The sequence below is a fragment of the Pogona vitticeps genome, chromosome 1, assembly GCF_051106095.1.
Source record: "Pogona vitticeps strain Pit_001003342236 chromosome 1, PviZW2.1, whole genome shotgun sequence".
Taxonomy (NCBI): Eukaryota; Metazoa; Chordata; class Lepidosauria; order Squamata; family Agamidae; genus Pogona; species Pogona vitticeps.
In genome coordinates this window covers 12,264,777-12,281,469 of record NC_135783.1, presented here as the reverse complement: position 1 = coordinate 12,281,469, position 16,693 = coordinate 12,264,777, and the positions used below count along the sequence as shown (strand labels likewise).

Below are 16,693 nucleotides of genomic sequence, written 5' to 3'. Positions count from 1 at the left end.
AGTAGTTGTGAAGGAAAATAACAGTAGATGACAGCATAATTATTACATTTGGTAAAGACGAAAGAAATACAGTATTTACTGATATTCAGTCCATTTATATGTGTGGCCATACTGTGAATAAACTGATAATATATGGGGTTTAGCCCTGGCAGCTCCTGACATAGCTCAGAGTTACTTGTATCCTTATATGTTTTAAGCACCCTATTTTGAAGTGGGGCACAGGCACAGTTGTTGCTTGCTTTTTTAAGATTAAGAAGATTAGGATGAAAGAAAGAAAAGAGAAAGGGAAAAGCAGAAGAGGGAAGAAGCAGACAGATATGCTGAAAAAAATATTAAAAGGAGATCTAGTGTAGTTAATGGAATTTAAATAGGTTTCCGGAGCCTGGAGAGATTGAAAAAGTAAGAAAGATGAAAAACTTTACTTCCTTGTACTATAACCTTCAGAGTTCTTCAGTTTCCTGCTGTGTAGCCAAAGTAGTAAGATTTCGTATCTTTAGCTAGTGATGTTTATAAAGTACTGTAAGCATTTTGGGGAGGGGGTTATAATATGAATGCTAAGGATTCTTTTTAAATCATTCCATTAGTATATGATTTTTAAAATTATTTCTGTATTCCCTTTTATTGTTTCTGTATTCACTTCTAGATACTTTCAGGCATAACCTTCATTTGCAAAATGAATAATGGTCTTCTCTTTCCTTTTCTTTGTTCTTCTACAGAAGAGCTTTCTAAGGAGGAGCTGATGCCGAGGCTAGCTTAGGGAGAATCAAAATGACGACGACAGTAGCGACAGACTATGACAATATTGAAATCCAACAGCAATACAGTGATGTGAACAACCGATGGGACGTTGACGACTGGGACAATGAGAACAGTTCTGCACGACTGTTTGAGAGGTCTCGCATCAAGGCGTTAGCAGGTAGGAATTTCACTATCTTTATCCATGCTGCAGTTACTTCGTCATGTTGTGCAAGTCAAGCTAATGCCGAACCATGGTTTGAGATGGTTTACTGTGTCTGGATCTGAAACTTTGACATGAATAGCTTGCAAACCATAGCTGGACACACTTTGATTTGGTGTTAGTTCCAAACCAACAAGCTGTATGATAATCCACCCATGAATGCAGTTCAATCACCCCTATATCTGCTTTTTGAAAACCTTCACACATTTGATAGCTGCTTTAGAAAACTACATTATTGTTGTTACTCATTCACTCATTCTGTGTCAACAATGGCACTTTTCAGGCAATGCAGTGCATACAGTTTTTTTATAAATAATGAGAAAACATACTCAGAAAAATGATGAATACATCACTTACTTAGTTCTATGCTAGAAATAGGGTGTTAATTTCTACTAAGCAAATTAATGGACTTTAACGTAACTTCTTGTTGGACAGTAGTTTTGGGATGTCTGCATTATGATTTACGTGCCTGTGAGGTGCCCCATCATCTGGACAAAAATCAGTTGAAGAAATAAACCTCAAGTGAAGGACACTCTTCTTACCATATCTGATGTTCACCCACTGATTGGAAAGGAAGATGAATCAGATCTCATCACTCTGACCTCCAAGAGCCTGGCAGAAGATGTAAATGTGACTCTGGCTTCTGCAAGAGCTTGTGTGCGCAGGTCACACATTTATGATTCTTTTAAGTGTGTAAAGTCCCCTTTATACCTTAGAGAGCCTTTATAGCCTTCAAGAATACATCCCTTTTATACCTTTTGCTAAATGCATGGAGAATAAGACAAGTGGGTATAAACTTGTTTCTCTTTCACATATTTGATGAGTGCAGCATCAAATACCAAATGTTACTTCATCAAATGTTACTTCATCTGCCTGGTAGTCTATTAAAATGAATTTTCCTTCTTTTAATCCAAAGTCCACACTTGGGGGAGTTGGATTCTAAAACATCTGGAGGACTGAGAACCATCTGTGTAAACCACGGGGGGGGGGGGAGATGTTAGCCAACTGATTGAAACCTGTTTCTAGTCCTTAGGGGTCAGCATGCATCCACACACCATGACGGTTGCTCAACTCCATGGCAACAATTGTAGTTGCATACTTACAGTGCTGACAGGAACATGGACGCTTACAGTTTTTAGAGTTAAAAGATTTATCGTTGGGGTCATTGGCCATTTTGTGTTGATGCAAGACACACACTGAACTTAGGTTGAAGCAAAGTTTTGAATAACTTTAGACAGATGTACATCTAGGAAGCTTATTCAGACCCATAAATCCGCTGTGGATTATCAGTGTTTATAAACTTCTGTCTATAACATCCAGTCATTTTGTATAATTTGGACACAGCTCTCCATTTTGCCAGCAGAATTCACTTCAGCATTGTCTGGGAACTAGAGGACAACGTAAACCACCCCCATCGTAATCCTTCATTTTGGCAGCTGTTTCCAAGCTCTCTGGTAGAAAGAGTGGGGAAGCACTGAAGCTTGTTCTGTTACCGGTCAGAGAGCTCTTAGCCGGCTCTCCTTTTCACAGTTATCAAACTCCATCTTGTCTGTGTTGATTTATTAAATAATTTCTTTCCCTGGCTGCAGTCGGCTCCAAGAGATGCAGATACTTTTGTGTGGTAGAATTATGTGTGTCTGATAGCTTGGGAAGTTATTTGAAGACTGCATTTCCCAAAATCTTCCAACTTAGTATGGCTGGAGGCTAGAGAATTCTGGGTGATGTCGTCCAACTCCTCCCCAACACACATTCCTGAATTTTTGAAATATAATGTATGAAGTTCTCCCTGTGTCTTTGGGTCAGTGCCTTGCTGTGTTCACTTTGCACACACTCTGTAGATGATTTCCCAAAGCCTGTGGTAGTGCCCCCACATTCCTGACCTCTGAACAAAATGCCTGAGCGGCATGCTGCTTGGCAGGTCTATGCCAGACCAGAAGATGCTGGCACTAGCCCAGCCCCTTTGCAAGCAGGAGACGTTTGTGGATAGAACAGCACGGAGCTGCCAGCCTCAATTGCCAGAACCGTACAGACAGAAGTCATACATAGAAAAACGCATTTTGCAAAGAGATATATGCCAATCTGGAGAAAGAATGAGAAATTATTCTGTGCCATAATTAAGGGTCATGCTGCCAACATGGGGAAGGGATCGAATTGCCCCCCACCCGGGGCAGTTTTTGAGAACCCCCTGGCCTCCTCTAGGTTGTAATGTACAGAAGTGACAACCCACAGTTCACCTCCTACCACACCCCTGAATACTTAAGAATACTTATTTTTGAAAACCAGAAGTGGCCTCTGAACCACCTTCTTACTTCATTCTCTCCTCCAACAACTCCCTGACCCCTTTTGGAGGGGGTTTTGGGGGGGGAGTTATTTATGATGATCAGTACAACCTCCCAAAAAGTCCCAGAGAAGAATACAGACCATTGGACCTACTGAAGTTGCATCCCCTGTATTAGAAAATCTGTGTATGCATGGCATCAAAAAAACCTGTGCTTAGTAGTAAGGAGGTAACTTCGTAAAGGCAAGAAAACTTCATGCGGGGAGCATGACTAGGACTGCTAAAAAGCAGACTCAGCACACTATCTTTGCATTGGCAAGGTCATGCGCCCATGTATCCGTTTCATTTTGTTTGTGCCCAGGATTTCAGGAAAGTCCATATGGAGCCTGTTTCTTCCATGCTAGAGACAGACGCAAGAATCAGGTGTAAGAAGTAGCCCGTGTCTGTTGTTGTTATGTGCTATCAAGTCATCTCGGACTTACAGCGACCCTATGAATGCGTAATGTCCAACACGTCCTGTCTTCAACAACCCCATTCAGTTATTTTAGGCCCAAGCCTGTGGTTTGTTTAGGGAATCAGTTCATCTCATAGTTGGCCTTCCTCTTTTCCTGCTGCCTTCGATCTTTCCCAACGTTATTGTCTTTACTAGAGAATCCTGCCTTCTCAGGATGTGCCCAAAGTAGAGCAGACTCATTTTCAACATTTTTGCCTCCAGTGATAATTCAGGCTTAATTTGATCTAGGACCAACTTGTCTGTCATTCTGGCAGTCGAGGGTATCCACAAAGCTCTCCTCCAGCACCACATTTCAAATGAAACGGTATTTTTTTTTCTCCTGTCAGCTTTCTTACACCCATACATGGCAATCAGAAAGAGTGTGGATGATCTTGCTCTTGATCTCCAGTGACACATCCTTATGCACTTTTCTAATTCTGTCACTGCTTCTCACAACTACCGTGTTTCTCCAAAAATAAGACAGGGTCTTATATTAATTTTTGCTCCAAAAATGCATTAGGGCTTATTTTCCAGGGATGTTTTTTTTCCATGTAGAACAATCTACATTTCTTCAAATACAGTCATGTCATCATCTTCTGGTTGTTGCACAAGGGTGGAGGGCGGGGTTTCACAACTAGGGCTTATTTTTGTGGTAGGGCTTATATTACAAGCATCCTGAAAAATCACACTACTGTAGGGCTTATTTTCAGGTTAGGTCTTATTTCCAGGGAAACAGGGTAGGATATGAAACTGCAGAACTAATGATAGTGTCTCGAATGTTACAGCAGGAGTATCACTCATCCCACTTCCAGGAGCATGCAAGTTAGCTTGCTTTATTTGATTATGGGTCTTCAGGACTGAAGCCCAGAATATTTCTGAAGTTTAGCTTGAGCAGAAGGACGGCTTCTGCCACCAATTTCATAAGCAGGTGTTTATTTCTGATTATGGGCTATTTATAACTACTGTTTCTAGCTGTAGATCCTTACTTGGGTCTTTGCATGCAAGGATGGGGAACTGCAAATTAATTTCCTTCTCCCTGTGTGTGGGGAGGTTATTTTGTGGTGCTCTTGGGACATGAAAGGCAAACAGGACTGGATTTTTTGCACACAGCAAGGAAAACTCTCATGAGTTAAATGAAAATGATGTCCATTGTACAGAACGATGGTGCCTGCCTTAACGATTAGACTGGCTGGCTAACTCAACGAGTTGGTGTGCTTGACCTCACAGTCAGGTGTCAAAAGTTCATTTCCCAGTTGTGCCTTCTAGAAGAAGAGTCCAGTCTATGAATCCTTGGACAAACTGCACAGGAAAAGGAGGGGGGAGTATTGGTAAACCACTTCTGCATATTTTATACCTGGAAACCCTGGAAAAGGGTCACCGACATTTGACAACAGATAGTTAATTGTATTCTCGAAGGCTTTCATGGCCAGGATCTGATGGTTGTTGTAGGTTTTTTGGCCTGTTTGGCCATGTTCTGAAGGTTGTTCTTCCTAACGTTTCTGTGGCCAGCATCTTCAGAGGACAGGAGTCAGAACTCTGTCTGTGCTCTGGTGCAGTTTTGTGACAGATCATCTCTCCCCCTTATCATAACAATACACCCACAACAAAAACACTCTGATTACCATAATCACCCAATTTCCTGAAAAGGACAAAAGCAAATCCCACAGCTATAAATACTCAACTATCCCACAAAACTGCATCAGAGCACAGACAGAGTTCTGACTCCTGTCCTCTGAAGATGCCGGCCACAGAGACTAGCGAAACGTTAGGAAGAACAACCTTCAGAACACGGCCAAAGAGCCCGAAAAACCCACAACAACCATCAGATAGTTAATTATTTATTAAAGATTAGATGCATTAGGGAAGAGCTGTTAGCTGCTGCTGCTTCTTTTTTCATGGGTTCTCTCTCCCCTCCCTTTGCCATCTCTGTGTGCTTTGCTTCTTAAAAGGAAAAGTTTAAAAAAGGAGAATGATGCCCATTTAAAGCAAATCATGCCCTGATTTACCTTTAAGAAAAAAGTAGGCTGTATATGTCTGCATGTGTGCTTAATTACAAGCAAGCTGCAGCTGGGAGAGGCAGCTGTAACATTTGACCCTGGATGGACTAGTCTTCTCCGGGCAAGTTCACTCTTGGATGTGGCTACAGTCTGCTGTGCCACTTCCTGATCGCAGGAACCCAGGATTGGGAGCGGGGAAGGAAGATATTATTCCAGAGGCAGTCAATCCAAGCAGTCATGGCTAAACTTGGAGAGAATCTTGGGTCATATCTCAGCCTGAACTATGATGTGACATATGCTTACAAACCATCAAAACTGCCTGGGATATCAACCTGTCCTAGGCCAGTTGCTAATGAGTTTCTGTAACTCCTAGGTAGAGATGGGCACCAACTGGTCCATCCCACTTCATCCCTGTTCGTAAAGGTGGCAGCAGAGGTGGTGGTGCTCCCCTCCTCTGCCTCCTCAGTCGATCATCCACTCACCATTACCAATTTGCTTGCTTTTTCCACCTCCTCAGCTAATCTCCCAGTCAGGAGCAAGAGCACAGCCTTCTCTGCCCTGCCCTTTTGTCTGACTGGAAGATCAGCCAAGTGAGCGGGGCAAGGAAGCCTGAGCTGTTGCCGGGACTGGAAGATCAGTTGAGGAGGTGCAGAAAGATATCATTCTGGGCCTGTTGAGTGGCTGGTTGAGCCAGAAGAGACATGGGTGTGTGTGGGGAGCAACAGCCCCCTGCTTTATGAACTTGGACAAAGCAATTCATGCCCATCTCTACTCCTAGGTGTGTTTTGCCCTGTAAGTCACCATTGTGGAATATTTGTTGTTGTATGCCTAATTCAGCAGTAAAGTCTTGCATTGTGAATAGCCAGTCAGCTAGCTATGAGTTGTTCCAGAACTTGTTTCCCTTCCTACCCAGTTTCACCTTCTGGCACTCAGGCATCATTCTGCAGCTAGTGAGTATACTGTGTCTTCCTTGGATTATTTTGTGCGTGTTTGTGTGTGTATGCCTCCCAGGAGAATAGCCAGTCTGTGAAGCTATGGACAAGCTGCACAGTACAAGTGTACTTTATACCTAGGCTTTAGGAAATCTGGGAAAGGGGTCACTTTACTAGCCCCAGGACAATTACAACTGGCTAGGAGAAGCGGTGGTTCATTGCTATTCAGAAACTATAAACCACAATCACTCATGAACTTTCTGACAAAATGAATCATTTTGTGATTTGTGCGATTTCACAAAATCATAGAATCATAGAATAGTGAAATTGGAAGGGACCTATAAGGCCATCAAGTCCAACCCCCTGCTCGATGCAGAACTACAAATCAAAGGATATCTGCCAAATATTTGTCTAATATTCTCTTGAATGCTTCTGGTGTTGAAGCACTTGCCACCTCTCGAGGTAATCCCACTGTCGAGGCGGTTCCACTTTTGTACTGCTCTAACAGGAAGTTTTTCCTGATATTCAACTGAAATCTGACTTCCTGTTACTTGAACCCATTGGTGCATGTCCTGCACTCTTGGCACAATCAAGAACAGATCCCACCCCTGCTCTGTATGGCAGACTTTCAAATATTTGAAAAGCGTTATCACATCTTCCCCCTACTCTTCTTTTCTCAAGGCTAAACATGCCCAGTTCTTTCTTGGTTTCCAGCCCCCTGATCATCCTTGTCACCCTCCTCTGAACTTGTTCCAAGTTGTCTGCATCCTTCTCAAAGTGTGGTGTCCAGAAATGGACACAAGACTCAAGGTGAGACCTAACCAGTGCTGAATAGATGGGCCCAGGATTCGAAGACTAAACTCTTTGGGACTACCAGGAGCAATAAGACACCCCCTGCATGGGTTAGAGATGCCAGACTTTCAGCGAGTCTTCAACGGACTCTCCTCTCCATCCCCTCCAGGTTTGGCAAAGATTGGGTTTGACACATCCCAGTTATCGTCCCCCCCCCCTCGAAGCAGGCCCTCCCCAGGAAAGTGCTTTTTAGTAGCACCAGTGCTGATAACGCCCCCAAACGAACCACGAACAGGCCTGATTTATGGGGTTTTTTGCTTCGTGCTTTGTTATATGCCCATCTCTGTTACTGATACCTCACTTGTATGTATAGGTATGTTCCTTTTTTTCAGAATAAGCAAACACACTCCCAACATGAACATTGGACACAGATAACCAGAGGAATTTTTATTGAAGGTGGAGTCCTTCGAGTTTAAGATTTGTTTCTATGTAGCTGGGAAAGGAGGTGATTTCATTCAAATGACGCTAAAGCTAGCAACAACTCCAACATAGTCAGTTGGAAGATGACTGCTTTGACTTTGGGTGCTTGCTTCACACGCTGGGTGAGCCTTAAATAATACATGTGGAACGATCACTTAAGGGACATTTAATCCAGGGTGGGCGATTCAATTATTCAGCCGGTCTAAAAGAGGCACCCATTTCGGTGCTTTGAGAAGCTCATTGTAGATTTGATGTAGGACTAAATTTAAATCTGCATCTGACTTTCCCCATGGAAATGGCCCTTGTTAGTTGCAGCGGTTGTGTGTGTATATGTCTCCGTGTGTCCTTGCATGTTTCATAGAGTACACCCACTGCCTCGCTGTCATGTTGATCAAGTCGCTCTCATTCCTTCTGACCTGACCTGGAACTGAGAGGAAAAGGATGTGGGCAGTCTTTCATGCTTTTGCTGTTGTCACTTTCACTGCAAAAAACAACAACAAACAAGCAGAACTAACACAGATTGTTGAAATATCACACATGTAACTGTTGTTTGTCTCTACAAGGAAACAAATTCTTCCCTGCCTTGCCTTTAAATGGGGGGGGGGGGTTTCCTGTGCTAGATCACACATATTTTCAAAACAATGTGTGAATGACATTTTAAAAATCAAGTACTGTACTGGTAGCCCTCTCTTCCCCAATCTGGTTTGGGGCTGTGATGGAGGAAAGCGTTAACCCTTTGTTTTATGTTGTGTTTTTGGTCTGGACACCCGTACTCTGCATCTGCTATTTCCAGTGAAGCAAATGGGATTCATTCATTCATTCATTCATTCATTCATTCATTCATTCATTCATTCATTCATTCATTCATTCATTCATTTACTGCCCAGTAGTACGTGGTTAACAACCAACCACTTTACCGCATGCAGATAGCATTAGGATTCCAATTTGCACTCATGCAATTGCTAACTGCATGAATGGTGTTTTGTCTAATTTGGCTTTAAATGCTTTTCTGGGGGGGGGCAGGGGCGGGGATAGTGTATTGTTATCATGGTGAGCCATAGTGCAGAGGCAGGATGTCAGGGTATAAATAGCTGCCTGCTGGTTGTGGCTTGAAAAACAAGGTGAGCTCTGTCAGAAGTTCAAATTCATTCCCATTTTGAAAAACGGTCTAGTGGGGGATTGTGTATGTATCCATCAAGATATTGCATGTCAGTTTGGTGCTGAACAGTCAGATTATTTCTAATGTCAAGTCTCAGTTTATTCCCTGGCCTGCCCTTACTGTGATAATTACTGCTACAGTAGCTATTTAGCTGTCCTTCCAGTTTGGTTTAGTCTGTGACTATCCTGACATTGTGGCTTGATTCACAGCCTATCTTACGCTTCTATTTGGATTAGGTGATCACACGTAGACTACAGACTGTTTTGCTGTCAGTGTCCACCATGGCCCCTCATTCTGACATGGTTTGATCTGTACTAGAACCCATACCACCCCTTCATTTGATTCTACCATCTGTTGATCCTGTCTCTCGAGACTGAAGAATGCCTACATACATACAACCTCCCCCAAGGTTCCCTCTAAGGTGTGCGGCCGCGCAAGTGCGCAGTGCTGTGCCCTCCACCACACAGCCTTCCTGCTCCACTGCACAACCTACAGCAAGTATTTCTATTCCCTTTGGTTCTGGTCAGGGTGGAACCCCGCATCGGGGGGGCACGGCAAAGTCACGTGTGTGAGTGTTGTAGCCCCGCTAAGGTAAAGGTTCCCCTTGACAATTTTTGTCCAGTCGTGTTCGACTCTAGGGGTCAGTGCTCATCCCCGTTTCCAAGCCATAGAGCCAGCGTTTTTGTCCGAAGACAATCTTCCGTGGTCACATGGCCAATGTGACTTAGACACGGAATGCTGTTACCTTCCCACCGAAGTGGTCCCTATTTATCTACTTGCATTTTGCATGCTTTCTAACCACTAGGTTGGCGGGCGCTGGGACAAGCAACGGGAGCTCTTGGATTCGATCTTACGACTGCTTGGTCTTCTGACCCTGCAGCACAGGCTTCTGTGGATTAGCCCACAGCGCCACCACGTCCCGCTAAACAGGGCTGAAAATTAGAAGGAACATTGACCTCCTGTATTGTTTAGGAAATAACCTGCAACTTGCAAACATTCACCCAAATTATTATAAACATACAAGGAAAGGTTTGCAAAATTTAGTTAAGAGATATCTGTAAAAAAACTGAAAAAATTTTCTCGGACAGTGAAGGCATCTCAAGACTTGAGTGCATGAAGGACATTTGATTGCTCAGTGCTGGGTGGAAATTTAAAACCCAGGGCACCTGGTCTTTCGGTTCTTCTTGTTTGTCTGTGTATATTTAGTCAGCTGAAATCCTCTGGACTGCTCAAACCGTAATGGGCATCTTTGCTCCCAAGGTGAGTCTGTCTGCACTTGCAGCTATTTCGATCAGAACTGCTGTAAAAACCCCAGAGCTGTCTGAGTCAGTTTTTTTGGCTCAGATCAGAACCCAGCGTTGAACTCCTGTAGACATTACCACCATGATTTCATCTGAGAGAAAAAAAGTTGCATTTTTCACAAACCTCATGCGCTTCAGCGCCTCTGTTTGCTTATTCCTGGTGGATCTATGGTTAGGTTACACATAATTTCTCTCTCTCTCTGCTTCATTTCTTCATCTGTCAGGGTATCTGTGTGTCCTTGGGTGAAAAACAGAGAAAATTCTGAATAATAACTGGATTTTACATTAGCAGAAGTGAAAGGAGAAAGTCAACACTTATTTCCCACTCTGTGATGGTAGTCCAGAGATGATTTACTACAAGCCCCCTGTTGGTTCAGGGGAGATGTGGTTTAAACACCTCAGGAACAGGTGTTTAAACCTCTTATACCATTAGAACTTGGAGAAAGGCATGTGGGATCTCCAGACTATAAGATTTTCCTGGATGAGGAAACTGAATTCCCCCAGCTGTTTAACTGACTATAATCCTTATCCCATCTGATATCCCCCCTCGAACATTTTGTTCTACTGTGGATCATCTCTGCATTTTTAAGCAGATGATTTTCCTTTCAGAACACAATCACTATTATGGACTCAAACTGTGATATTTTATTAAAAGAATAAACATTAGATAGGTTACAAGGTTGGTAGCTATGACAGGCTACTGTGAGGTATTGCAAACACAAGGACTTAACTTCCTTGTGAGTTATCCTGAGTTAATGAAAATGCTATCTTTTGGTAAAAAGAGTTTTCAAAACAATGAAATAAAATAAGATACTCTAATTTGGCCCAGTAAAGCATCCTATCTACTGCATTCGCGAAGGCTTTCATGGCCAGGATCTAATGGTTGTTGTGGGTTTTTCGGGCTCTTTGGCCGTGTTCTGAAGGTTGTTCTTCCTGACGTTTCGCCAGGAACTATGGCGGGCATCTTCAGAGGACAGCACAATGCCCACAACAACCATCCTATCTACTCATACCTCTGCAGGGTGTGAGTCTAATTTGACTGCCTATAGCAGTCTCTCTCATGCCCTCTTCAGACTGTAACTAAACTGATTATTATGTACAAATGTGAAAGCTGGACAGTGGAAAAGGCTGGCAGGGAAACAATTGATTTGAGGTGTGGTGTTGGAGGAGAGCTTTCTAGATATGGACTACCAGAAAGAAAGAAACACAAATAGGCAGTCGATCAGATGAACCCTGAACTTGCCCTAGAAACAAATATGGTAAAACTAAGGTCAGTTGTACTTTGGGCACACCATGAGAAGAAAAGCCTCACTGGGAAAGACAGTCGTGCAGGGAAGAATTGACCACAGCAGGAAAAGAGGAAGAGCCAAAGGAGAGATGGATTGCCTCAGTGAAGGAAGCCATGGCCTTTGCAAGAGCTGAGCAAGTTCGTTGAGAATAGAACTCCTTGGATGTCTGGTTCATAAGGTTACCACAAGTCAGAAGGGACTTGACAGCACATAGCAACACCATACTGGGTATTCAAATTTCACAGCCACCTGATTGTTCCCTTAGTGTACATCTTGATGGTTCAAGTTAATGCTCCACCTTTTCTCTTTTATTCAAAGAATTTCAGTAACCATTCCAGTTTTCAGACTTAAAATATTTCACTAGCTATCTCTCATTGTGGGAGAAAGCGAAAGCTGTCTTCTTCTTTTCTTTTCTTTTTTTACCCTTGAACCTGGTCTCCTGACTCTTAGACAAACACTAATCACCATACTGATTCTGTTTATGTAAACCTACAGTTTAGCTGTGTATAAGCGAAACAAAAAGAGAAATTGCATTTGTTCTGCTGTTTGTGCATGTGTACATATAATTTTTTAAATGGCAGCCTTCAGTTTACATACTGTGATTTTGTACAGAGGAAAGGTATACACAGTGGTGTTATCAAAAGGAATTGATTGGCCAACGCATGGATGAGTAAATATGCAGAGGCGTACATAGAGCCTGTGATAAACGGAATTAGGAGAGTAGGGTTCAAGCCGATTCAAGCATGCTGTACAGTGGAACATAATATGAGTGCATAGCTGGCTGCTAACTCTAGAAATTCTGAAGAATATAACTGTTTTTTATGCCTCAGCTTGGACCAGTCCATTGGGAATTGAGTAAATTCATTGTAGGAAATAGATCCGGGAGAATTTAACAGTTTATCACAACACTAAAACAGAAATACATAAATTCTCTGTATTTATTTTGTTTCTCTGAAAAACTTCACATTATTCTGTTAGTCTGGCATCATGTCCAGTGCTCCCTGCATGTCACACACAGCCTCCAAGCATTGAAAGACATTATTTTAGATGGTTCTCAGAAAGGGATGTGTCAGTGGTTGATCAATGTGGGAATGGTGGGAGCAGGGAGCAGCTGAGAAACCAGAAAGAAGGTGTGTGTATATTCTTCTGCTTTTAATGAGATTCTTCCCAGGCTGTATGCCGAGAACATTTATGACCTATAATGATACTTCAAAACAAAATTAAATGGAACCATAGAAAATATATCCAATAAAATACTGTACATTTTTAGAGCAAATCTACTCTATAAAGGGTCAATCCAAGCCTTTGAGAAAGGTCAAGCCAAACACATGTTGCACAAGGTGGCTTAAGCACCACTCACTCATCTTTAGTGAATTGTTGCTTATTCGGATGACTGTTTGCATGGACACTGTATAAAGATTTAACAGTTGAAAAGAAGTGAACCATTTTATTCAGTTGCACATTGTAAGGAATGCAAGACCATTACTTAAAGTAGTTCTGAGTTCCCCACCACTCAAAAAATTCAGTACCCATGAACATACGCATTACTGTCACTCCCTGCTCTTCATTTCATATCTCAGCCACTTTGAGAGGGCTTTGAATACACCAAGCAAAACAGTGCCAGGGTATTGAACAAGATTGGACCACCCACATTAAAATGGGTAGGACACTGAACTTGAGTGCTGCCATTATATGCCAGCAGCACTGGCTTCAAATCAGAGAGTTGGACAACTAGACTGTTCTTTTCCAATTAATGAGGCTTGATGTTTGATGAAGACCGTATTTGTCTGTTTCCACAGTGGCCAGTTGAATACCTTCAGCAAGTCTACAAATAAAACATACTATATCTGTATTTTTAAAAAGCCTGCTTTTTAAAAGGCAAGTTAAAGAAGATGATTTGCAATACTGACCCACATACGTGTTGTGTGTACATACCCTGGACTTTCACCTGAAGATGCTTCTCTTTGGAGACGTGTGTTTGCCTTTCCAAACCTGATAATGCAATATGCCTATGACATCTGCTCACAGCCTGCATGTTTCCACAGACAGGGTAATCTGGATACTGTACTCACATTCCCCCCTCCCAAAAGCTTTCCCTTTGTAAGAAATTTTGCATGAGTTTCTTATAATAAAAGCACCCGTATAAGGAACATATTTTGAGAAGAAAGTGTTCTGCCCTTTTATTTTCCAAATGTTCACCTGGCAGGGCTCCTTGGTTGCTGAGCAAAATGGTTCTTTCGATCCCATCTCTCCCCCCCTCCGTGCGCTTGTTGCTTGGCTACCATGTCATTACTAGCTGTCACGATTTCAAAATAAAATGAGAATTTTTTTTGTTAGGCATCCTTTTAAAAGTCCCAGACCCCAAGGCATAAACAGATGCTGTGTCAGTGGGTTCATGAGCATGCCAGCAAAGGGATTAAAATCCTTAAGGAGTTTTGTTCAAATAGGAAAGGAGCAGGCGGCACGAAACACACACACACCCCAGATTAGTGGTGCAACAAGAATGGATGTTGCCTTGGAGTGAAAGCCAATTGACTGGGCTCTCAAATGGTTGGTAGGGAGAGAAGTAAGAAGCTGAGGGGTTTCTCACCGCTCAAGGTATAAATAAGTGACTTACACTGTTGAGGTATGTGTGTTTTCCCACCCTTATTGAATCTGGGGGGTATGTGCACCCCAGCTTGGGAATCACTGGCCTAGAGTTATAGATGCTGTAGCCCAAAACCCAAATGCCTCATGTTTACTTCCCCTGCCTCCCCAGGCAATGCCCTACTCATCAGCCAGCATACGCTCTCCTCCTCCTTCTCTTTGGCTATTCATTCAGTCCTTGGCAGGAGCATGGACTTGCCTGTCCTGCCTCCTTATCTGAGTGGGTGATCAGCCAAGGTGGCAAGGCAAGGAAGCCCATGCTCCTGCCAGGGACCTGCTGAACAGCTAAAGAGAAGGAGGAGAGGAGCATGGGTTGGCAGGTGGGTGGGGCATCCAGCTGGGGAGGTGGAGGAACTGGCATGAATCTCTAAACTGAGGTTCATACCCATCTCTAGTAGCTACCAGTAACAACTTACCTTTTTCAGTAACAAGGGAGGTCATAACCAAGCTGCATTTCAAAAATGACATAATAAATAGGAAATAACTTATGTAGAGTAACTAGTATTCTGGTTATTTTTAAAAGTTGCTTTTAAAACGCCCTTTAGAAGCAACTTTTAAAAATAACTAGAAATAATACTAGTTACTTTACATAAGTTGTTTCCTATTTATTATGCCATTTTTGAAATGTAGCTTGGTTATGCCCTTGGTTATGCCCTCCCTTGCCAAGATATTTTCAAGCGTTTCGCCATTCTCTCCTAAATCTGAATTTTTTTAAAATTAACATTTAAAGAAAAAAGAAGATACAAGGTGAAGCAACACAATGAACGACAGTATAGTTCTGATCAATGGCAACAAGTGATAGTGAGGAATTGCTTTGCAAACACCCTAATACGTAACAAGATAAAGTTAGTTGTCAGTTACTGCATACATAAATCCAACCCCTCTCACCCCACTCCACCTGGAAACAGCACGGCCTTCATGCTAAACCTGCATTTAATGCAAAAGTGTTGCTGATTTTGAGGTGTGTATCTGTAGGGGGTAGGGCATGTGTATCATTACCTGTTTAGCCCTACAGAGATAGGGGAATATGGCCTAAACAGGGTTATTGTAAATTTCAAAAATGGAATTGTGTTTTTCCGTGCCAGTGATATCCAAGACTTGGGAAAAGATTGGGGGAATGTTGAAATATTTAGATGGCTGGCCAACCAGCTGCCTGAGATTTATCCAGCCCTTCAATCTAGGGAACGTGTGTGTGGCATCTTGTCAGGCGTCCCATAATATTGCACTTAAGAGGCCATTCCCAAACCACAAATGTGAGAAAATATGTGGGTGGATTGGAGTGCTTAGGAAACATATATTTCATTTGTTTTGGCATTAGAAGGAAGTTTGGAAGGGAGAGGTTGGCATTTGGGATTAAAAGCATTCACATGAATTAGTTTATTCTTTCTTTAATCGGCCCCCTTTCTCCAATATTTCAACCAGTATTAAAGTGTCATGTCGCTGCAGACCCATGAGGTAACTTCCAGTCAAGAGTTTCACGGCAAACTGTATAATCTAAATTTAAGCAGCCTCTTGGATTTCTGAAGAGAACTCGAGTGTTAAGGCCTTCGTGGTTGCCCAGGGCAACCATGTCATTCTCAGTGAAGATGAGAAGGTTCTTGACTTGAAGGAGGGTGAACAGAAGACCAGTCCAGGGGGATCTTTGACCCAAAGCCTCTTATACAAAGGCTCAGCTTTTCACAGATGGTACTTAACATGTTTTCCATTGTTTTATCACAAATCTCAAGGCCTAATCTGTGACATTTTAGGGTTTATCCAAGGAAGCATTATTAGGAAGTCAAATGTGACACTACTTATTTGTCATAATACGTGTGTCCCTGAGAAAACATTATGCACTTTGTAATGTGGGGATTCAAACAGAGCCCTTTTTTTTGCATTAGTCCCCCTTTTTAAAGTCACTATGGCAAAGATCCTCCTGCATCAATTCTGCATTCATAAGCTGCTGCTGCTGCTGAGTTACTATCAGCACATTATTTCTTTTGGACACTGGAAATACTTTTTCAGGGAAACCTAAAGCCAAGTGTGGTTACACTGATAGCATCAGGAACGCAGTCACCCAGTCAGATTTGCCAAAGGATTCTCAGCCTTTTTCTATAAATGCCTCCCTTCCTTTTCTTTCCTTGGCCTTTTTTTTTTTTTGAAACGGTGAAAAACCCGCAAATCTCCCTTGAATGATTGCATTTTCTGTTCATCCAGAAAAATGGGCTGCAGTTGCTAACAGCTTATGCCAAATACAACTTGTGGATCTTTATGGTGCTATAGCCCCTTATTTTTGATGGACTAACACCATTGTTGTTGTTTAGTTGTTAAGTCGTGTCTGACTCTTCATGACCCCATGGACCAGAGCACGCCAGGCCCTCCTGTCTTC

The 16,693-nt window shown here is 42.5% G+C and overlaps 1 protein-coding gene across 6 annotated transcripts in view; it reads left to right on the top strand.

Moving 5' to 3' along the window:
• SPTBN1 (spectrin beta, non-erythrocytic 1) overlaps positions 1-16,693 on the top strand; it is a 243,093-nt gene that overhangs the window by 69,949 nt on the left and 156,451 nt on the right. For all 6 annotated transcript variants that reach the window (XM_072987493.2, XM_078382288.1, XM_072987500.2 and 3 more), the window contains exon 2: positions 717-916. In XM_072987493.2, coding sequence (XP_072843594.2) covers positions 769-916 — 148 coding nt within the window. In that variant the 5' untranslated portion in view covers positions 717-768. The remainder of the gene's footprint in view (positions 1-716; positions 917-16,693) is intronic.